Here is a 25,526-nt window from a genome sequence, read left to right on the forward strand (position 1 = left end):
CCAGCACGCAACTGTCACACCTTAATAGAAGGTGAAACACTAGCACAAAATAAGGTAAGCTGCATAATTAGAAAACGTTCCATCATAAAGACTAGCCACAGGCATAATCTGAGGTAATGTTTATCTGTTGCTATGCTTTAATACTAATGCAAGCTGAATGCCAAGTTTTCATAGGTGAAGAGTTTCAAATTGGTAGTGTAACTTCAAGAAAGAGTTTTTATATAACCTCAGAAGTATCATGTAATTTGTCAGGCATTTTCATTATTATACAGTATCTTCTGGGCATCTGACTTTTGGATCTGTTTCAACTTGTAAAAACAATTGTAATTTAAAGCTTAAAATAAAACAGGAAGAATCTACTGGTAAAGTATCAGTAAGAACCTGGTAGACAATTCAACTGAAAAGGTGTTTTTCAATCCTTATAACATAACCGGTGGAAATCAAAAGGTAGTTTTGTTTGATTTGGAAACAAACGAATATTTTGGAAATATAAAACTAGTTTCATAGTCAGTTGTGGGTTACATTATTCGCTTTTTTGTGGCGACTGTAGGCTGGAGCCTGCTCTGTCACTATCAGTTATGGTTTAGAGTTTATCTTCATGATGCCTCTCTAACCTACATCCACATCCTGCTGCTTAGAATACAAACAGAATTAACAATTCTAGCCATATATCTTTACATCTCTTCACTGTCCTCCTGTGATATAGTTTTACTCACTATCTATTAGGTGTTTTCTCTGTAATGTGCAAGTTGAAAATGATCATAGTCTCATTTAGTACAAAGCATACAAAAAATCTATTGCTGAATCAATGGAAAAGGGTATATTGATGAATAAAATGTTTTGAAACTAGACAATTGCAATTATAAAACCTAGAATAAACATTGAATTTCGGTGACATTACAGTACCATTAATCAGAGAAGTGTTCAAAACCACTTAACCCAATCATAAACAGATAAGAGATTAGCCAAATAAAACTTAATAATGGGAAGCAATACTGTATATTGAAAGAAATTAAATCACTATCCCTTTGTTTAAAAAAAATATCTTAAGAGCATTTTGAAAATAATGTGTCCATTACAGGTCACTGCTGTAGTTTAGTACCATTTAATTTGAGAAACATTACTTCAATATACTGCACATTATTTACTTGAGCATAATTGAATCACACTAGGCTATACAAGGCAATATCAATACTTATTGCAATATTAAAGAACTGAGTGGTACGGTATCGAAGTCCATACAACACTACTGTATCCATGTGTGGCTAAGACAACGAGCCCATGCACAGTGAGCCAGACTTGTCTTCTGACCCCCTCTATTGTAATCGAAAATGGAGGTCAACATGAGTCCTTGGAAGCCCATGCAGAACACTGGAAGTTTGCTGATAGCGCCCTTCCTTTCAGATAGTCGAGAGAGAGTCTGAAACAAAAGAGCGACTTCACAACCAAGTATTTCTTCCACCACTCGCGACGATAACCTCAGAACTAAGACTTAGCGTTAACAAAGCAGTTACACGTCATGGATGGGTGTAACATTCATATGTAATGCTCCTAGATGCCCACAATGCGGAAAGGAAAACAGCTACAAATCACTTTCATCTAAGATATAACCCTCCTCTAATCACTCAATATCCCACAGTCACATCTTCACTATAAAGTAAATGTAACACAGATGTCCATAATGCCACTTCAGATTAGATGTATTCCCATTGTACATTTCGTATTATTGTACAATTCCTATCATGAAAGGCTAGGGAACCAACATTCTACACCAACAAGCTTCCCTTAACGTGCAAACAAACTTCCACAGAACTTTAATTTATTGCCTGTGATTTTCAAAGGCAGTACTGAGACTGGTCAGATGTGGAAATGCATTACTTCATGTCTGGCCACAAATATTTTCCTTATCTTGGAAGATTATCTCCAAAACCCAGCTCAGGGTTAACACAAGCGAGGACGATATGGCTGGGCATCAATATGTGTACAGCATTTTACATCTGAAAATAAAAAATGAAACAAAATAATCTTCTTGATAATTGAGTCAGTTATTCATTTAAAATGCACAAAGAGATTTAAAGCTATTTATTTTTTCAAAAAATACCACAACAGCATTGTCCATGAAATTGAGAAAATATTAATAACATAAAATAAATCCTGATATTTACTTTGTTTACATTTAGCACTAGGAGAAAGCAGAAGCATGAAATTCTCCTTTTCTTGTTTTTTCAATGTGTTAGTTGCACACTTTTAAGGAATTCATAAATAAACCTCTATACTAAGCTATTCAAATATTTTGTGTAATAGCACAAATTAACCACAGATGACACAAAGTTTAACAATGATAAAGGAAAAAAATCATTTGCATAAGATCTTCAATACAAAATTAAACCTCAGTACATGTTTATTTAAATAAAAACTATGCAAATGTTAAAGGACCCTCATTTAAAGTAAAACTTCAATTCTGAGATTATGGTTTGATGGTGCTTTCACAAGGTCAGTGGTAATTATATCAGCATCATCTACAAAAACAAGACTCATGAAATGTACAACTATTTATTTGTTTTTATTTTGTCACCCTGTTTGGTATCACAGCCTCAGCTTCCTTTAAAACCTGAGAATAATGTGAATCCACACATTGTAAAGCATCTTCTTTTTCGTGTAGAAAAAAAGTCCCACAGATTTTTACAAATGGACAGGCGATTACAAATTTACTATTTTTTATAAATGTGAAAATACATGCAATTAGTAGTGCCAATGTTATATTGCGTAAATAAAGAGTATCCCTATATAGGTAACATTTTGTAATATGCGATGATGATTTACAAAGATAACATTTAGGTTCCATGCAAATCCCAACCTCGGCTTTGTTATGAGAAGTTATCATGACAGCGACATTCACTACAGAATACTTAGTGATATTTAAGCAGGGCCAGGAGCTTTTCTTGAACGCAAGATCTTCGGGCTCCTAACCTGCAGTTCACTCCTTATCCTCCAGATGTCCTTGCAGGCAATCTAATTTCAGCAGTCATTAGGCAATCGGCGTTGGCAGTGCGGTTAATCATACCATTAGAAACTAATCTGGTAAGAGACAAATTGATGCAATAAAGTATAAAAACAGAAAAAATGTAAAAACTACATTCAAAAGCATTTCATTGTGTGAACAAACACAACATCTTCAAGGCGTTCTGTACACAGATTTAAAATTTTGCCAAATGTGTAATTTAGCATTGGACCATGCTCGAAAGATTACAACAGACCAAGGTTTAATTCAAAATCACAAAATCATATAAAACAAAAAGCTAAGATTGACTCTGGTGAGATAGAGTCCTCTGTATAATAAATGCAATTGATACTACACCAATGCATACCTGCATTTCCCAACAAACGTACAGTAAAACCTCGATATACGCAAGTCATACATTCGCAATTTCGCCCATTCATGCAAAATTTTTAGAAACCGCTTTTTCTGCATTCAGCGACCAGATTCGCTCATTTGCAGGCTGTGCAGCAGGACGATAAATGTTGGCAGCTGCCTGTGCATCTTCATCTTGTTGATGTACTTCACCTGACCTACACTGGTCTCTGTAGTAAAAGTATAGCTTGGTTAACAAAGAGTTAACATGTTTATGTAGCAGTGCATCATGGGTCATTCTTTATTCAGCATCCTTCAAGAAAGCATTAGATGTACATTGTGTGTAGACCTGTTATCATATAAGTTATGCCTGCATACAAGTTTTGTGCTGCAAAATAAAAGAAACATTAAATAACAAAATAAGCCTCTGTGCTATCACAGGCTCAATTCAAGTATGTCTCAGAAAAAGGATAACAAAATAAATTAGAAGACAGAACTAGACAAACCACAGGAGAAAGAAAGTGAGCTGGTTGAGTGAAGGAAATAAGTACACTTAATTTACTTTGTTATTACTGTTCTGTAATAAATCTTATTACAGTACATTAGTGATACATTTATAACATGAAAACAAGATGTTAAAAGTAAAGAAAATGCTCTTGTACTAAGAATGAAAAAAATGAATGCAGAGTAAGCTATAATAACAGTGATCTAATTTGTTTGCACAAATAATTATATAATTATGGATTGTAGGGGGAAAACAATGCTTTGCTTTAATTTTGCAGGATCCATTTTCATTAAAATACTTCCTTCCAGTAAATACAAACACTACTTCTACAGTTACACCAAAAATATTACTACAGAAATGCTTGTTTCTCAGGCCTTGGAACCATAACTTGTTTTTGCCATAAGGTACTAAATGCTGCATTCTATGAATTCTCCATTTGTGGAGACTTCAAGGTATCTATCCCGCACAAATACAAAGGTTTTACTGTAATAAACTGGAGGCAATTCCCACAGCAGGTCAACTGAGAAAGAAGTGTTTATTGCATGCCTTCTACTGACCAATTCTATGACACTATAAAGAATCACTCTATTTTGCACATTCTGTTTTACAAGAGCGTAGTAGTTAGAGCTGGTGAAATGACAGTTATTCTATTTTCTCTTATGTGCACATGATCATTATTTTATAATCAACTGTTTAAACGCTTTTGAAGTGGATTTTAAAAATATGAATGGATTTTTCTCAATGCCAGAATTACAAAACAAGGTACATGTATACATTTATATTCTTCATGGCTTGTTGTCAAATCTATTGCCTGCTATTTTGTCATATAATGTCCACATATTTGCCTGTGTGCGTAAGATATAGGCAAATAATTTCCTGAAAGCAGACATGCTTGTTGGAGCTACAATTTAACTTTTTAAACATTGCTCAAGGTTAAAACATTTTAAAGAACATCGGAGAGATATAATTCTATAGATTCCACTACTAAAGTACATTTATGTTCTAAGCCATACATAACACGATGAGGCACTAGGTATTCTACCCCAGAATACCTTTCCAAATATACAGTATTTGTTTTTGTCTAAGTTTTGTGGAAACGGACACTGAATACAATGTAACACAATATAATGTTGAAATCATTGCTGAAGGATATACAAGTCTTCTTTGACTGCTACACATGGAAAGCATCTGGTTGTTTTAATACAGTGGTTTGAGAGTTGTGAAGTTAAGAGTCCATGAAACATACATAAAACCAAGGAATTAAATGCATTCTGAGAATTGGTACAGCAGATGCACAGCACAGACACCACAATAAATAGACATACAGCATAGTTGCTGATAAAATGTTGTATACTTCAAACCGGAAAAGAAAAAAAGAAAAAGAAAACACGTTTCATTCATTTCTCGAGCCAGTCAGGATATTCAACCTAAAATACAGTAAGCATGCAGTTTGGATGTGGATACCCTCCTGTAAGATTTCTGAATTTCATGGTGAATGCAGATTCCAAATTGGAGAAATATAACCACTATGCAAAAGAAGTTAGCTGTGGAATTGGTCTGGATGAATATTGAATTGAAGCTAAAAAACTATTTCCTAACTTAACACAAACAGCTAAGTGGTATTTGTTTTATACACTGAGATTTTAATCCATAAAAAAATAAAAAGTAAACCAACTGACAATGATTACATTCAACAGTAAATTAGAGAAGCGGATACTTTTTTTCACTGGACTGTGACACTTACAGTAAGTGCTCTTTGCAAACTGCCTTTAATTATTTTAATTGTCTGTTTTATGTAGCCTACAGCAGCAAAATTATGTTAGTGCTCTCTTTCTGATTTAAATTTTTTATTTTTTTTCAAACAAACTATTCAATTGACACATTATACATATTCCTGGTTATTTTAATTTATTGCCATATTGTGATACTACTGAATAAAACAGATGCATGATTAAAAGTCAATAGTTATATCACTGTTAATCTACATGTTTATGCATGTAATTTGAAGTAATTAAATAACGAATTGAGATGATTAAGGTACCAAAATGGAAATAATGTTTGAATAAGTGGCTTTAAGAGAGGCTATATCGACACTTTTGGTACTGTAGGACTGAAATAGAGGTTAGAGAATTAGTCAAGAAAACTCCAAGCCCAATCTATAAGGCACAGAAAATGTCAAATACTAAAAGTGTGCAAGAGGAAACATTTTATGAGAGGTAATAGTCCATTTTCTGTACTAGATTCATTGCTGGCTGTCCCACATCTCACACACAGCAGAATTCTTGTAAAAGAGAATGATAAATAAAAAATAAAAGTACACACAAAAGTGTTTGCGTATATACATTGTATCAGGATGGCAGGAGCATAGGGCAAGATGATGGATCTGGACCCTTCATCCTCCAGTAGTCTAGGGGATGACCTTTTACCTTCCATTACCTGAGTACCCAACATATTGCAGACATTTTTCGCCATATATGAAATTTTGTGTGGTGGCTTGGTGTTGTGGACTTTTCAATTACACAAGGGCATCAATATGGTGGAAGATAGTAAATATATGCGGTGCTGAAATCCAAATAAAACCAGAAAATACATTTCTTCTGATAGCTCTTTACTCAACCAGGCAGATAAGCTGCATACTGACTTACACAACACAGCATGATGCAACCAATAAATCTAATTTCTTAACCAGATCATGGTAAACAACTTTGATTTATTGCTCTTCTTCAGCTACATCGCTCTCTCGCTTTTCCATACAGCTAACTGGCAAGGATCTGCTCCCTAAGGTAGGCAGCAGATTACTGGAGCTGGAGCTCTCTCTCTCTCATTTGCTCCATCTTGTTTTACATAGTCACCTGACCGATCACTCACTGGAGTGGTCAGGAGAAGGCAGATAAGAGATCATCTCCTAGTGGATGTAGGAGGGAAAAGATCCACCATCATGCCCCCTTCCTAATGTTCTGTTATTATATATAAATAACCCATACTCCATAAGGAGCACAGGGCAGGCAGGCACCAGATCTGCTTTAGAGAGGGTAGGATTATGAGGTGGGGTTGCGTAGCTCCCCTCCATACAGGGACCAAGGAATGAATCCAGGGAGGCATAATTAAAGTGTCCAATCAAACCTATTCTGTACATCTCTTTGAGATGGGAGTAAACCAGAATACCTAGAGAAAAACACACATGGGGAGTGCATAAAAACTCCTCAGTGACAAGCATCCTAGGCAACAACTGAACCCAGGAACCTGAAGCTGTGAGGCAACAGCACCAGGTACTGCAACACACACTCACATTCCCCTACCAAACTGTTATAGAGAATGCCTCCAGCAATGATTACAGCTGACATGAGATGTTCACCAATGTCTATTGAGATATGGCATCTCACATTGGTCTTACAAGATAAAAGATGCTGTGCAGTGCATCCTTTTGGTTGAGCAGCCTCTTGTGGCCAGTATTATGTATTATGTTTTTTTTTTCATCCATCAACCACTGTCTGTAAAATGCCAAGTCTGAATTAATACATTAGCCAAGTCTGTCACTACTACCTTCAGCAAGGCTCCAAAGGTACATGCAGCCATAATCATGTCTGTTTTGAGGTTACTTGTATCAGCCTTATTTCCCAGACTCCAACACAGTGAGGAAACACCTGGTCTGGTACTATTTTACAGTCTGCAGGAATAATGAGATGTACCATAAAGTATGTTGGGCCATTGCCATCATGTTGAACAGGATGCAATATATGATTTTCTAATATTTTGGTAGAGGAATGTATATTTGAATATATACATTTATATATGTATACATTACATACAAATAACAAATTTGCACTAACCTTCCACGCTAAAATAAATTTAAAATGTTTCTTCTATTTCTGGATTTTATCGCAAGCTGTTAATTAAGATTACAATTGCATAACAGAAGTAACACTATCAAAACTGTTCTTCAATTTTTGTAATTAAAATATCTGTGATGACTTGGAACAGTTTAAAATAATAAAAAAAATTAAATGTTATTTCTTCCCGTAGAAATCCCAAGACGTTTGATTTTAAAAAAGTTTGGAATAAGCAAGAATTTACATTGATACATTACAAAACCACTAAAGATCAGGAAAAAAGACACCCTGAGTTTCACAGCAATGCAGTTTTCAACGAACAATATTAGTAGGGATGGTGACAACAAAAAAATGCAGAGCTGTTAAATCATTGTCTCTGTGGTGTGCTTAAAGGTGTTTGAGATAGGAAGTCAATTTTTCAAGATTATATAGTATTGCACACATCTTTAATCTTTCTCCAATCTGGAGGCCCCGTAATTCATTTTTTTTTTTATTATCCAAGAGCACACTAGGAATTCCCCAAAAAATTACATTCCCAAAACATGAATGGGAATTACTCATAACCATTCAGCCCTAATCACTTTGATCCTTGCACTACTGTACCTTGGTGGACTGCAGTCACGAGAGGGACAGGAGTCCGGGAGTCACTGAGTGAAACTTTTTTGGATGGACACATTAGGAAAGTGAACGGTTAGCTCTTGTACCACACGGTTGTCAATCTGGGAGCAGAAGGACACATCAAGCAAAAGGAGGTTCTTACAGGACTGTAGCAACTTGCGAAGAGATGCTGGGCTCACCATTCGAGTTCCTGAAATTAGGAGGAACAACAAGCTTTAACCAACACATGACAGAACACATAACATTAATGGTCTACAGGAAGGGTGTTTACTATAGAAATTAACAATGCTTTGTATGCTTGACTTTTTTTCCCCACCATTACCTACTACACCACACTAACATTTCACGTTGCTGTTTCTGCATTGACTGATATCTTTTTAACAGGTTTAGTATTTTTAAATTAATTTTAGCTGCATCTATAAAAATGCAGAGCTTAATTGATTTAAGCAAACACACAGAACAGGTGACTACTTCCAATACTCAACTGTTCAACAACTGTATTAAAGTTCCTAAGAGGAAAACATTAAGCAATATTAAGAGAATAAAAGAACTGCTGTACCTTTGCACTGCACATTTAAAACAACTTCTAGAATTTCAATATAGAGAAGATAAAAAGCCACAAATGAAATGGTCCATTTCTTTATCAGTTGTACAGGAGCTTTTTTACTCTCAAACCACTTAGAAGATAAAACCAACATGTATTAGTGTTCATAAAATAATTACATTTCCACCAGAAAGTAAATACCTCCCTTGGGATTTTGCCACAATGTGTTAGGTTGCAAACTCAAATAGAAATACATTTATATGGGATTTTATGTGACTGATCTACACAAATGACTCTATCATATCAAAGCGGAATTAAGGTTCTGGAAACGTTTTTGCATGTAATTTAAAAGCAATCACTGAAATGTCTTCATGCCTTTCCTACAACACTCCAAATTGAGCCCTGGTGCATCTAATTCTCTGTGAGATCACTCTAAATCACCTGATCCTTGGATTAAGATTTAAGATTTATTTGCCATAGACAACAAGTGTATTGGGATGCTGACTCATTCAGCTGTACCCAGTAACATTAGAGAAAAAGAAAATAGGCACAAATGACAAACAGACATGGACAATAAATTTAGACAATAGACATTACAATACAGCCAACATAGAGTAGGACATAGTGCAAACAGTGCGGTACCTTAAAGTGCAGGTGCTAATCTGAGCTGTTTAAGATGCGGACTGCTTGGGGGTAGAAACTGGGGGGATCAGACAAGATAAGACACTAACTACTAAATGGGATAAATGGGCCGAATGTCATCCTCTCATTCGTGACCTTTATATGTTCTAACAAAAATGCAACATTATATTTCATATATTATGCAACTGCTGTATATGCATAATTTTTAAAACAACCTATTTTGGTAAAGATTGGTGAGGGCAAGATATAGACCCTAGTATGGCAGAGGAACTAATTTTCTGAGATTTGTTTCATGCACTTGAACCTACTGTATATATTTTTTTAATACTCAAGGTCATAACATGAAGATTCCACTTCAGGAATATACAATGCAGATTTAATGACCATTTAAAAGAACTGCAACCGTTTATACTGTAGGGTGGGTCGTGTAATTAGATTACACAAAATTAGCTTGCACTGATCCATTCATAACGGTAATGGTACCTTGGTATTTGAATTAAAATGCTCATGAATAAACTACAATACTGAGCTGTGCAGAAAAGTCATTTAATTCATGAAAACTGTACGAAGTATGAGGCACAGTGGCAGGGTGGCTGAAGTAAACCTGTAACCTGAAAAAAGACCCAACCAAAACATAAACATAATATGACAGTGGGCATGCTTAAATCAATTCTTGAGTTTTCAGGATTGAACCCTTTTTTGCTAGAAAATGTGCATGATTTGGCAAAGAAGATCAATTCTAACACTGCTTTTAGTCATGGGGAGGTTATTGCGACACACATCGGCTTCTATTCAAGTATGGCCAGGGATCCTGACACACGCCTGTGCACCGGGCTTTTCAACTTCTCGGTTCTCTGCTCACCGAGGATGTCGAGGTGCTGCAGGTGGCGGCAGTGGGCAGCCAGCTCCTCGACGTCGGCGTCGCACACGGTCCGGTTGGCGGTGATGAAGAGCTTGCGCAGGCCGGGCAGGTGGCGGGCCAGGTGCACGAAGCAGCCGGTGCTGCTCTGCAGGGTGGAGCACCAGCCCAGGTCCAGCTCTTCCAGCAGCCGGCAGCCTGACACCAGGTCTCTGAGGCCTTTCTCCGTCATGTTCTTACAGCGCCACAGGTCTAGGGATCGGAGCTTTTTACACTTGGCGCTTATCATGCTAGCAATTAAGTCATAGTCTTCAATCTGCAAAACAGGTCAGCACAGTATACTAGGTACAGTACGTCCCTCCTTTCTCTACAGGTGAGAACAGCATTGTTTTCCTCCCAGTGTTAACCCTTACTAGAAAGCCATTAAAAAAATTAAAAAGTTGGATCATTTCAAATCCGTATTGTGCATTTTTTATAACGTGCTATTCAAATCAACGGCTCTAATAATCCATAGGTGCATTCTTATTTATAAAGTGTACATTTTGCTTGGCAAAGTATTCTGAAGGACAAGCCACAGTAAATGTGAAACACAGTAATGCCTATTAATTTTTCTGTCAAGCAGTATTTCTATTAGGCTGTTGATAAATGTGACACAGAAGTATCAATTCATTTGCAAACTAAATGCATGCCACTCTTAGAAATAACCCATGAAATCATTATGGTGATGAAAAGTGATTTGTACTCTTAAAAATAATGAAGTTACGATGTACTTTAAAGCATGAAGCATTGAGTGTCAGAAGAATCTAATTCATTGTACAGCATCACAATCTAATAATAAACCAGTACAGTCTAAAGAGAGAATAAATCTAGAGGGTCTACTACGGCTGTATGGATGATGTCACTACATGGCAAGTAGCTCCCAATCTGCCATGACATAAATAAATTTTAAAAAACCCAAGCCATTCTTACCATGATGCAGCTGCCAAGGTTAAGGTGCTGAATCTCTGTGCAAAAAGTCAGAATGCTGAGCAGTGCTGTTTGCTGACAATGAGGACCACATCAGAAGCAGGCATGTAAAGAGAAACAAAGAGAAAAGAGGTCAATTAGGCATTAAAGGCTGTCAGTAAGTTCTATAAAATACTGCTCCCAGCTTAGGCTAAAGATACCACAAATGCTAGTTAATGAGTCCCTTGACGCCAAACCCATTGATTGTCTTGCAGTCAAGGCAATCATTACAAGGCTCAAAGTAGCAGGCCCAGATATGAAAATGCATGAACTGGAGCCACCATGGTCCCCTGGCCGCTAAGTACTCTTCCCATAGGAAGTCTCTTGGAAAATGTGGGAACCTTAAGTAACAGGCAAGATGGATGTACCCAGAGAAAGGATCAGCTAATGTCCCAGATGAGCAGAGGCAACTCTGACATTCAACGATCAGCCCAGTTGACAAGGCTGTCAATAATGGAGACAGTCAAAGCCACATCAAGTGATGGTGACCTTACCATGTCAGAGGATTTCTGAGACTCACAGCTGTGGAGGACAGTCTAGAATGCAGTGCACACGTACAGTATGCCTTATTCTAAGGTTTTGTAAATGCAGTCACTTCATGGAGCAAGCATACAAATGGGTCATAAGGCTTGTAAAGAACGAATTGTGATTCTGCATTTATACTTATTTTTTTCTCTTTTTAATAGAAAAAAATAATAAATAATGATTAACAAAATAAGATTGATAACAAAAGCTCCTATTTGACCTATCTGGGTCAATTAAACTAGTTGGTAGCGCTGAACCTCTTTATTTTGAAGGAGAAGCAAATACCTTGGTACGAGTGGCTGACAGAAGTCTCTTGCTGGACAGGTGTCTGTTGTTGGATAACATAAGGCATTCATAAAAGAGCCATGAACATCTTATTAACCTGTCTTGCTTGGACTTCAGTGTTTCAGGTCTGTATTCCAAAGTAAAAACGGAAACCAAAGAACTCTCCATTATAGAAAGGGGGATATTTTTAAAAGAAAAACAAACTGAATCAGAACCACAGCAAAGAAGCTGGACATACCAAAATCAACAATTTGGAATACGCTGAAGAAGAAAGAAACCACACGCATAATTACCAATCAGTCAAGTCTGGGTCGGCCAACAAAAACATCTGCAGCTGATGACAGAAATATTTTCAGAGATGTCAAGAAACCTAAAGCAACTGTCAGTGAAATCACCCCCAGAGTGGAGGGGTGAAGGTATCAAAATCCACAGTTCGGAGAAGACTGAGACAGCAGGATAACAAAGGCTACACCACAATATAATCCTCTAATCAGTACCGAGAAAAAAAAGCAACATTTGCTAGATTCAATTCCCATCGAATACATATTTTACATGCTGTAGAAAAACATAAAGTCACAACACTCCAAGAAGAGGCAATAACTCAATGTGACTGCAGAAAAGTCTGCAGGAAAAACATCTCAAATGATTACACAAAGAGTTTGGTAAACACAAAGAGTGAAAGACCTCGTGCATTTATCATCTCAAAGGGACATGATACCAAATACTGACTTTTACACTCTGAACTTTACTTAAAGCTAAGTTTTATTTTGGTGTCCCAACACTATTATAAGGTACTGTAAGGACCAGATTATATCTACATCCCAAAGGTGAAGAGATTGGCATCAAGCCTAATCCAAGGCATGGGTTTTGACTCAGTTGGTTAGATTACACTAGGCTAACAAAATAGTGATTTAACCTGCTAAAGAGAGACAGTAAAAGAAAGCCTGTCACACAGACCTCATCATCATTACTGCCATGCACTGTTGCTGAATGAGTTACTTCTGCAATGTAAACTAACAATCACAATTTCTGTTTCTAGTTTTGTAATGTTCTTACAATTTTCCTGTTAGGAACACATAACATAGTGATAATTTCAAAAGAAGCTTATAAAACTTGTAAATAATATTTATGTAAAATAAGGAACAGGTGAAGGTTTATCCATACTGAAAGGAAAAAGAAGAGACACAACTTTTCAGGTATGGAGCCTTCTCCTTCTGTCAACACCTAAAGAAGGCTCCACAGCTGAAATGTAGCTGCCGCAGCTACCCACTCAAACATGTATGGTAAAATACATAATTATAAGAGCAAGTGAAAAGCATCAACATAGTGCAATCTATCTCAAAGTTTCTATTACTTGTAAAAGAAGAACCCAGGTAGCATGTTTTATTTCATTATTTACTGTACATTATGTATAAACATCAAACGTTATGGAGTAGCATGTCAACCTTCATGGCTCCAGTGGACTCTGCTGTTCTCTCTCATTTTCCCAGGCATTATTGTTGTGCATATTATTAAGAAAATAAAATAACTTGAAAACACATAATACAGCTCAATAAATGGCTAAGCACTCCTTCAGACATAAATCATCTCAACTTGCCTAGCAAATACATAAACCTACTTACTGTTTATAAAGGTTATTCTGTTCTTTTAGGTTTAAGCATTATCAAGTTCATCAAAGTAAAATGAATGTAATATTTAAAATGAGAAAAAATAAAATGATGCATGCATAGTGCAATAAATACAGGGCCACTAGACTTTTCTTCTGGCATTATTTCATGCACAATATTCAAATCATAAAACTAAGAGACAATCTGACTCTCTGCCCAAATCATGGGGTGGCAATTTTTTAAAAAACAGGTCTTGACATGTAAAATTATATATACAGAAATTCTAACTCAACCTAAACTTGCAATGGAATACATAATTATCATTGTCTAATTGGTAAATGTGGTTTTAAAAATGGTTTCTCTTCCAGGTTTCTGACATGATGCTTATCATGACAAAAAAGGTGCCCGACATGGGTATTTGTGGTTTCTTATTTTGCTACACATGCTCTTTTAAACAATAAAACCATAATACAGTAATTATAATCCTGACAACATAATGACTATCTGCACTGGTAAGGTATCGGTATGAACACAGAGGGTGCTCTGTTTGTCAGATACTAAGTATTATGAACAAGACTGAGCAATACAAGGATACAAAGCATCATCAAGGTGAAAATCATGTCAGTAAGAGAAATCTGGAACCCCAAATGTATGGTAATGACATCTGTATTCTTTAAAAGAATAACTTTAAACTTTCACTAAAACATACCATTGGTCTAGGGCTTAGAATAGATTAGAACTGCAGTAATAATTTGCAAAGAATTAAGAATTTACATTATCATCACTAATAGTTATAATTTAAGAATAATGAAAGTTACTATGTTTCTGAGACTGTTGAGCGCAGCTCTGTTTTATATACATAATCCGCTGCTTAGGTCAAAGCTAGTGCATATTTATTCTTGTTTAATGCAGTAAAATGTATAAGATATTCCTTATCTGTTCAAGATGTAAGAAATTTTATACTAATTATTTGGGGTACAGTTTTTCATCATCAGTAGTTCCTATACAGTAGTTATAACTAATGTAGTTATCACTGCTCTGAACTCACAGTTCCCCAAAGTTGCTACACTAATCTGGTAAGCACTGTAATACAATAATTGGCTATCCAATAGCATTCACAGTGCCTTATTGCTTATGATTTGTATTGCTTTTTAAACAAGTATTGCAGAATATCAATACATAACACACTTAACACAAATAGTAAAATTCTCGAGTATCTACCAAAAATGAAATCAGCTCAGTGTTGCATCTGACAACCTTGTCTGAAAATGTTGCTGGTTTTGGTAATGAAAGTGGCTCTGAGCCTGTCTGGGAAAGAGATAACCATTGCCATAAAACAAGCATTTGTACATCTCAGCAATAATAATTATCTTGCTTTGATTAAACACATCCTCATGTACTTTAAGGCATCCAAGATATCAGCTGCAGCTGAAAATGTAATTTCATCACAATGAATTATTTGCCAGGGTACAGGTTTTTCCACGCTTGCTCCTTCTTACCTCAATTTTCGTGCGATAAAGTACGAGCCGTCTTAACCATGACAATTTGGATATGTGGAGAAAGGACTGAGGATGCAGCCTATCACAGGAGGAGAGGTTTAGTTCCTGGAGGTTTGGACACATCTCAGCAATGACCTCTAGACAGGCTTCATTCAGAAAATGGCAACAGGCCAACTCAAGACAGACCAGCTTTGCACCACACGCTTTCATAAAGCTACATTTGGGGGAAAAAAGAGAATGATTTCAAGTAATTCCAAACCTGAAACTAACTTTTCCGAAGAAATAATAGCATACTGTAGTTCAAGTTTTAAGATATTACAGATGCACAGTTGTAAATAAAGAGTTATTACTTATTATTTTCTGTAAACACATAAGGTTCTGAATTTTATAGGAAAGATGATTTGTCATTTTAACTGTGTATGCAGTACTGCACATATAGAGAAACTGTTCTAATACTACTGTACAAGGTACAGTATAGGGCAAAATAATATTGTGCCTTAATATTTTATAGTATAAAAAGAAATTCTTAATGTTAATACTGTATGTCCTAAATTAATATGCACATACAATCAAAACTAAACAATTCCTTTGGTAACTCTTCCAATATTTGCCAATAAAGAAGAAGCAAATGACAATACCTCTGATATTTGTTCACAATTCCACAGATGACAAAAGAGGAAACCGCAATGGTTTTACACCACATTGGCAGACAATAAGGCCTTTGTTAAAACAAGCACTAACCTGTGAAAACCTGAGTATGTTATGGCTCCTCTGTTGCCACACCATGACATGTTGAGCCTCTGAATCTGGGTACAGCGAGACTGCAGGTGCTCCAGAGAAGCATCTGTCAGTCGAGCCCAGTATGGCTGTAAACTCAGCTGGATATACTGAAGAGGATCACAGCAGTGCTGGTGTAGCAGCTTACAGGTCTGTGCCAACCTGCATAAGTCTGGCAAGGTGAGGTGACTCACAATCAGTTGAATCAACTGGAACAAAAAAGATAATTGGAGTGAGAGTTCACTGCAGGGTTTTAATACATAACAGGAATGCACTTAATCTTCAAAAGGAATATCAAAGGGAACTAATTACAATAAAAATCTGTAGGTAGAGAATGTAGTAACACATGTATCACTTAACCGTACAAATGCACTCAAGGGTCTTTTGAGTTGAATAATGGTGCTAAGCAGACTGTATTTTGTATTTTACTTTGTCAATTAAAATTAACAGCTAATATTGAGAAAATAAGATATCTAAAATACATGACTTGTGGGAAAGAGGACTTCCTAAACCTTAATTAATTTTGAAATGTTGGTGCATTCACCTTTAAAATCTTCTTCCATGCTCATCCCTTAACATTGCAATGGTTCCGGGCGAAACCATGCAACAGCTTCAACTTGAAGAGCTAGCTAGGAGAAGTTATTAAATCCATCTAAGCCAGTTATGATGTGATTTAGGTAATTAAGAGTGGAGCTGAAGTGGAAATCTGAAGACACACCAGCCCTCCAGGACCAGAACTAGACACCTCTGATCTAAATTTTAAGACACGTTTGAGATGAAGTCAAATATTCAAATTATGCTCTTTTTCTTTGCGGTTTAATTGAAATACATTTAGTCTCAATGTCTTTATAGGGTCAGTCAAGATAAAAACCAAACACTGAGCACAAATGGCTTTCCTATATACCTGAGGGTATATATGCAGGACGTATATAGTATACTGAACTTCTCTTTAGCAACCTCAACACTTTCTTGTTTTACTTTATATGCAACACAACATTATGCTACTGTCTTCTTTGCGTGTTTTTCATCACATGCACTCTTTACATTGGAACTGAAAAGTTCAAATATTGTTTCATATGTTCAAAACACAGTACTCTTCTGTGCTGAGACCTGATATGGAACTCAAATAAGGATAGTGGAGTAAGGAAGTATTTGTCTTGAACTTTTAAGTAATCAGTCTGTCATCCGTTTGAGGTCTTTGCCTTTCTGCATGCCATTTCTGCTAACATATTTACAATTTCATCTACATGTTGATCTCAGAATGCACACCATTAGCCATACCATTGATTGTTTTTACTACTGTATGTTCTCACAGGACATTCTTCCTAATAAAAAGGTAATTATAGATACAATATAATTTTGTTTCTTTGTCTGTGTAGCTTCTGTAGTCCAATACAAAAAGAAGGACAATAAAATGAACATGATGTTTTGTCTGTTTGCACAGTACTTACTGCAGAAATAGAAAGAAAATGTCTAAAGGCAGAACATAATTTGATTGATTGATTCTTCAATATTCTCAGCCACTAGTTGATAAAGTTTTTTTTCCCAACACAATTATGACCCTAAATGAAGTAGGCCAAATGCAAATTCAGAAAGCAGAAAATTTTAAACTTTCTTGGAATGCAATTGGATGAGCTTGATAGGAATATTAAGCTTATATGTTGGTTCGGACTTAATGGTGAATATCTGATGGCAATCTGCTGCTGACAGTAAGCCCAGAGTATCCTGTGTGTGTTCTGCAATTGCTAAAAAGGGTTAATATATTTGTAAAAGAAAAGGCTGCCGTAAAATGACAGCAAAATACTCCTCTGTTCTTTTAACGTTTGAGAAGGTTAAATAATTTACATGCTAATAACTGTTTTCTTAGTTATACAGCAGCGACATTTTCAAGGTGATTCCATACATTTTATCCACTAGTGTATTTAATGTATCACAAACGTATCTATATTACTTTTCTGAGTTGAAAGCAAAACTTTTCAAATAACATACTAAATCAATTATTAAAAGCATACATTTCAGATTCAAAAAGGTACAAGGTAAGAGACTATAACTGAGCTCTGATTACAATAAAGCCCAGTCTTGTCTTCTTCCAGATTGCTTTACACCTGTGATGTCAGGCATTGCAAAGGAATAAGGTAAACCTATTATTATTAAAAATATATGATATGAAGCTGCTACCATCTAAGTACAGCCCAGAAGAAAACCATGTGAAGGTTGTGAAGTTGTGAAGGAAATTTAGGTGGCTTACAAAACTAACTAAATATCCAAGGCTTGACAAATTTTGCCAGACTATACAGGCTTCAGCTATTGTCACCCATGATGATAACTGATGATACAGTAAAGAACACTAATTGGAAGCTGCAACAAAATGTGTTTTTTTCAGCAGCAGCTTCAGTGTCAGCTTTCATATCTTTAGCAATTCCTGCTCTAATCCAAGGCAAAATAAATGATGGTACTGGAAACGCATGGTGAGCATGCATATATTATTATTTGTTTTCTTTACTTTAATTAAACAGAAGATGGGTTTCCAGGCCTACAGGGCAAATCTCATTAATCATAGTTGGTTGGGAATATATGGCGACTGCCATAAAGCTGCTTTGTCTCAGTGTAATCAGCCCCATTACCGAGCTGTCATAACAATTTAGGATTTCAAAATTCTGAAAAATCTGATAGAAGGATGGCTTCTGGTCTTTTATCAGCACAAAAAGTATATATTTGGATTATAGAAGGGACAGTACTACTAAATAAAATATTCTTGCTGAGTTAGGAGGAAATGCATCAAGACAAAAATTAAAACACTTTGACAGAAAGTTGACAAATAAGACAATGTGTGAAAATAAGGTGCCGAGAGGGTAAGAATGGACAAAATGGACAAAAAAAAAGTCGGATTAAGAAAGGATTTAAGATATCTCTGAATTTTGCAATGAGTATGTTGTTCTATCCAGAAATGGACTCCTGGTTGTCACTATGATTCTACATTCGCCTCCTATATGATGTACAAAGTATCCAAATTGATGACTTGTGTCTATTATCTCATGCAGACTGAGCTCTTCTCCAGCTGCAGTGAACACCTGCATTAACTAAACTTGATCCTCTGCTTCTGTACTTGCACTTTCAGGTGGAATGTTTTACCAAGTGACAAGGAATGATCTAACTGCTCAGTGAATGTCTCAGAGTTTGGTTTTCAATTTGAAGTTAACAGTAGACAGCAAACAGTAATTAGTAATAATTTGTACAGGTACGAGGAAGATGGGATTTGCCTTTATGCATTAAAGCAGTAATTGGAATTTACAGGCTACCAGTGTGCAGTTACAGAGATGCGAATATTGATTTAGGTGGCGAGTTCTTACTTTGCCAAACTACAAGACTTTAACATGTATGTCTGCTACTAACTTTTTAAAAGTGCTGTAATTCAAATTCCCAGACAGTGAAAATGTTTGTGATAACCCCCTAATATTTTCTGAGGTTAAGCACATTTAAGTTCTGTGGTGAAGTATATTTAAGTTAGCTTATACAGTTCTGTAGAAGTACTATTTCACTTCTCCCAAAGTCATGTTTTCATTACTGAAGAAACACTAAGTTTAGTTGTGGCCAAAATGCCTTTTAAATTGCAAACGGGAAGGCTAAAATTATATATTCACTGATGCAATCACTCTAAGCATTTTAAAATGTGAGGAAATCCAATAGGAACAGGCAACAGAAAATCCAGTGTCCCACACACAAAGAATGGAAGAAGAAGAAGTATTAGAAATGAGAGTAGGGTATTTGGCCACTTTGATTGCGTGGGTCTACTTGACTTTCCAAATCCAGCCTAACTTCTTCTGGAAGGTTCCCAGAGTGTCAGCTTCAACAGTGTGACTGGGCAGCATGCTCCAGATTCCCAGTATAAAGAAGCATGTTCTATTCTTAGTCCTGCATGCATTTTAAAGTTTAATTTACATTTGTGATCCTAAATCCATTTTACATTTTTGAGTTTGAATGACTTTATATACTTTTGTATAGGTTTGGCTTTATTTACCTTTGAGGATTCCTAACCTTAATTCAAATTCCCTCACCATCTCCTCCATTAAAAATTAAATACATTTGGTTCTATAAGCCTATCTACACCTGATATGCCTTTGGAACCAAAAATAAATTGTATTACTTTTCTCTAAATAATTTTAAGGGCAGCCACATCCTTTCACAAATTATTGACCACAACAATAAACTTAGAGAAAATACCTACTGTATGTGTGTTAGTAGCTGCCTTGCTTTCACAACTATGTAATCCACTCTTTTCCACATTTAACTTCACAAACTACACCAGAATTCAAATCAATTACATCATTGAACCAGGAAGAGCAATGGCCCTAAAACAGATCCATGTGGAACATAACTAGTTACATGTGTTTTACATTATCACTACTCTGTTAAATTACCTTTTTGCTGAGTATGGAAATCTAAGTCCATCCAAAGTTCTATTCTTTTCCTTGAGCACTTTTTCTAATTCAAAGAAAAGCTAAATATCTGAACACCATTTACAGCTTCAAAGCAGAGGGGATGTTTGCTGAGATGTACTGAGAAGTTGTGGGTAAATGATTATCAATGAGCAGTCCAGAAGCACAGTAATTAATACATTAAGACCACAGAGGGGAGAAGAAAAGGAAGACAGAAGAGAAGAAGAGGAAGGGAGATAATAGAAGGGCAAACCACAAGAGAGAGGGGAGTCAGGAGGAGTTGGAACTTGAAACTTGCGCCAGGTGAAAGCCCTTACTTCATTGTCATCCAGAAAAAATCTGACCGTACCTGAGTACTTAAGCCGTGCTAGAGAGAGTTTGCTATGTGGTGTTTTTAGGGAACTTGGGTTTCCTAAGGAAAAGATACGTCAGTTAATCACACCCTTTCCTGCTTGTGGGTGCATTTTTAGAATAGGGAGATAAGCTCCCATCTTTATTGTGGCATCAGGTTTTCCAGAGAGACAGATTTAACTGTAGGTTGTATTGCATTTATTTAGAAGGCAGCTTTTCTCTTATTTTGTCCTCTTTAGGCATATTTGAAGAGTTTAATACCTAGTAACAGTCTGGGTGATAAGGATGTTAGGCCTCTGAAATGCCTTGTCTATACATACTGTAAATATAGTAACTTGTGTGTGTAGATTTTGTTGTGTGTAGTGTTTGTATTGTCATTGTTAATAAACATTTGTTTAAGCCAGTGTGCCTGGATTATTACTGTTTCACCAAAGCTGTGCCAGAGAACAAAGAATTCTCATGTCTCTAATGTATACCAACCACTTGGGTATATTCTGGAGAAATCACCTGGAAATTGGGAGTTAATAACAATATTTTACTATTTGACTAAACCACAGTCAATTGCTGATATTCACCATTTTTGTAACCCCCCCCCCATTTGTAACAGTAGTTTAACTATTGTTTAAAAAAACATTGCAAAAACAAAACATAAAAGGAGGCTGATTGGCTTATGGTGTCCTGGGATAATTATGACATTTCTTTATAGATACATTTGCAATTTTGAAATTGCTTGTATCACTCCCTGTCATTTGTAAGATCCATTTCCTCTTTAGGAGCAGCTAGAAAGCTATTTATGAGCTATGACAATATTAAATGTCTATTTGATAGTTGTACCTTTAAGTTTTCAAGATTTCCCAGGGCTGCTTAATCAGCCTGAGGCATGCAATCTCCATTTTCATTAGTAAACACCACAACAGTTTCTGTTTTCTTTTCATTATATAAAATTAATCCTTTTAGATCCTTTATACAGTACATCTTACTTTCTATCTGATATACTTTTGCAAAAAACCCTTTGTATAAGAGTATAGCCACGATTAAATAATATTTTCTATTTCTCTAATAATTTTTCTTTTTTCATTTCCACTTGTGATTGAATGTATTATTTTTGCTTGTTTGGGTCTTAAATTATGTCTTTCTCTCTCTCATACAGGGTTAGAGTGTGTTTTAAGAGCAAGCAGTAGCTCTTGAAACAGAGATGCAAAAGAATATTCATTAGCTATCATTGTTTCACAACACGTGTGAGGAAGAACCATCTAAACAGACTTTTAATTGTAATTGTATTCAATGTTAACAGCTGCCATTCACTTTTATTAGGACTCATTAGCAGGCCATAACTTTGATCAGTGAAACAAGAGTATATACTGTATGCGTCTTACAATGCAATCTTTTCAAGGTTATGCCATGTTTTTAGAACAAGCAGTCACTATGAAGTATGAGAATGAATCTGCATTACAGTAGTTCTCATCACTTCAACAGATACCCTGTTTATAATGTTAACCTTTCAGTTAGTTTGGCGTTTGACTGATTCCACAGTCTTCCTATACCTGTGCTGTTGAAAAACATAAAACCTCATGGACACATCTGAGAAGCAGCTCTAAAAGATAAAACAAGACAATGGCAAATTGCTTTTTTTACCTGTGAATCATGGCATAGCAGTACCATATAGAACTATACAGTGTGTGCCCTTGATACCCTTGCACTAGTGCAAACAGACACTATGCCCAAAGCTGTCATTTTAACTATTTAAGCATGGTCTATACCAGAAGCTTTAAGCAATGTACCTGCAATGTGCAGAACATTCATTTGCATTCCATAGTTAATCAACCCCTGATAAACTGTATGTGGTTTCATTTAGCAGTGTCCTCTGCTAATAAAGCAGTCAGGTTGTTTCATGAACATGAAGAAAAAGAAAATGCTGCTTTTCAAATAAAAAAACAGCACTATGTGAATATGACACATTTCACATTTGATCAGCAATTACCTCATAGGGAAGTTTATCAAAGAAGCCGTTTCCTGTGAATTCGTGGGGACAGGGATGCCCACACTGCTTACACAGTCTCCCAGGGTCGCAGGCATCCTTCTCTTCATCACTGTCACTCAGGTCACTGATGTCTATCAATGGCATCTTGTACAGGGACAAGACAGGCCTTTCTTTCACACCGTGCAGAACCACTGCATCCAGCTCCGTATAGTACTCCAGCAAGGTGCTGTTCACTTCTAAACGGATGAGGTTCGTTGCGAAGTTGATTTGCTTTATGCTAGGTGAGAACTGCCGTGCCTGAGGTGTGAGCATTTTTGTAGGTTTTCCAGACCAAAGCACCTCCCATCTTAAAAAAAGGAAAGAAACAATAACTGAAGCACATGAAAAAGATGCAGAACATTAATCGGAACTCTTCATAAAGCATAACAATAAAAATATCATTTTAAATGGTTAATAACATGCTAGAAAATACTATAGTCATTCCAACACCAGCTGGACACCAATTGTACAATATCGTTTCATGAACTCTGCTATTATTTTTAACAAAAAACTACAGTTTACATTATGGCTTTACTGAAACAGGGGTTCTCAACTTATGCAAGTTTGATGTGGGATTTGGAGCATACTTTTTAATATTGAAATATTAATGGCTAATTGCTAGATTGCAAGAGCCTCCCAGAATTAATTTTGGGCAAGAAGCCCAATTTAGTGTAATTTTGCAGAAAATGTCATATCTGACTGAGCCAACAGAACTGGATGGGCATCTGAGCAGAGAAATCTTACTTGCCTGTTAAATGGCAACTTGGACAAAGAGGAGACATAAAAGAGGAAGAGTTAATCCTGAAACTCAGAAGAAATAGTAAAACATGAGTAGTGTTGCACTGTGAGTTTATTTATAATTTCCTGCTCAGGACAGACATAGTATTAATACAGTAAGGTTTGGAACTAAGGCTAATTAAAGGCTGATGTATGTTACTATGAGATGGGGAAACACAAAAATGCTTAGCAAAGGGGCTCAACCAGAATCATCAGCTTTAGTTTATTTTCAAAAGTCATACTGTAAAATCTGCTTAGCTCAACTCTTTTCCACAGGTCCTAGACAATGCAAAAGTCAGCCACATTCAGACAGACCTGAGAAAATGCTATCATAACATTGGTAGGCATAGTACATCTTGGTTAGCTTTAGCTGGAAAACAGGACATAGTTACTGTATGTTTTTCTTTTTAAACACCAGCAGTGACCCTGGCAGCTTTGTCGACTAAGCTGTTTGAATCAGTGTAATTGTGGTTGCAGACATTTCACTGACAAAAGAAACAGATGTTTTGCAACTATCTTCTGGGTGCTCTCTGGGAGCAAATTCTATCACACATTTTTGCTGGTACAGTATGTCACTATGTCCCATTCTTTACTGCTGGAGTTCTCTCACAGTCCTTGTTATAAAAATCAAAGCCTCTCTAAAGTCCCTTATTTCTCTAATGGTTTTTCAGCTTCATATAAGAATTAGTTTAACTTACTCAATATTCAAATACAGGTATACCCATATTAAAATATCTTGTTGCTGCATTTTTTTAATGGAACTTTTTTGCTATCCATGAAAAATCTCTTGATGAAATAGGTGGCATAGGAACCATATTGATGCCCAAATACAGTCCACAGCGATGATTTCTGAGTTGTCTTTCTTAGATTTCTGGAAAAGGCTATCACCTGGATTCTTTCTAAAAGTCTGCTCTGTGTAACTTACCATAGATATCAAAACGTGACAGCTTCCTACTCAAAATTAAGAAAACCACAGAACAGATAGCCATGTTATTCAACACACACAGTAAAGCTTCAGCACTGGGTTCACCTTTGAGCTTCTATGCTTAAATATTAAACTCTGCCTGAAATGTTATCATCAAGTTAATAGAGTCACCTTCACCCTAATAGTCATATTTTCAGAAACATCCACTTTTGCTGCTATTAACACAAATGTTTTAATATCTCAATTAACCTAGCAATTTCAAACAAAATGATACCAAAGCAGTGCCTACAGCTCAAATGTTTATTAGATACATTATCCATTTGGAAGACATAGCTAAAAATGTTTCTCAGTTGCCAGTTGAGGAAAGCCACAATTGTGAATTTGGAAAACCTCACAAACAATCATTTTCAGTGGAGTCCTTCCATCATATCACACTCACACTTTTCTGAAATTTGGCACATAGATTTATCCTGCTCAGAAAGAAGATTGCTCAGAAGATGCCACACAATACAACTTCTATTTTAGGATCTTCATTAATCATATTACTAAATTTTTGCTTTTAATGTATAATACACGAATATTGGTTCTCTTTCATATTCAGTTTTAGAACAAACCCAGCATAGTGTGACTGTGTGAATATGTAACACTTAACAGCTGAAATTAAGGTTAAAGATGCAAAGTGAATTGTTACAAAAAATTGAAAATATATTTATTATGGTATCAATTTCTTCTGGGCTTATAAAAGACTAAAGCTGCACAAGATGTGTTGTGACCTTAGCCTATTTTCAGTAAATTGCCACCTTGTTTCTGCTTAAGTTAGAAAATTGATGAATGCATGGACTATGGAACCAGAAAATCACTATCTTTTTATCAATTTCAGGACATAACTTCTTATCAAACAACATCATTTAAAGAAGTCATTTTTAAGCATTTATGTACCTACCCAGGCTTCCTTTAAGACATAGTAAT

At 36.0% G+C, this 25,526-nt stretch overlaps 1 protein-coding gene across 3 annotated transcripts in view; it reads right to left on the minus strand.

Annotated features, from left to right (window-relative positions):
* Positions 1-2,067: 2,067 nt before the first annotated feature.
* fbxl4 (F-box and leucine-rich repeat protein 4) overlaps positions 2,068-25,526 on the minus strand; it is a 30,830-nt gene continuing 7,371 nt past the window's right edge. For all 3 annotated transcript variants that reach the window (XM_088909459.1, XM_088909460.1, XM_088909462.1), the window contains 6 exons: positions 22,817-23,162; positions 16,013-16,257; positions 15,272-15,485; positions 11,320-11,391; positions 10,354-10,666; positions 2,068-8,495 (listed from right to left, as the gene is read on the minus strand). In XM_088909459.1, coding sequence (XP_088765585.1) covers positions 8,332-8,495; positions 10,354-10,666; positions 11,320-11,391; positions 15,272-15,485; positions 16,013-16,257; positions 22,817-23,162 — 1,354 coding nt within the window. In that variant the 3' untranslated portion in view covers positions 2,068-8,331. The remainder of the gene's footprint in view (positions 8,496-10,353; positions 10,667-11,319; positions 11,392-15,271; positions 15,486-16,012; positions 16,258-22,816; positions 23,163-25,526) is intronic.

The sequence above is a fragment of the Atractosteus spatula genome, chromosome 2 (genome assembly GCF_055471065.1).
Source record: "Atractosteus spatula isolate fAtrSpa1 chromosome 2, fAtrSpa1.hap1, whole genome shotgun sequence".
NCBI classification, from domain to species: Eukaryota; Metazoa; Chordata; class Actinopteri; order Semionotiformes; family Lepisosteidae; genus Atractosteus; species Atractosteus spatula.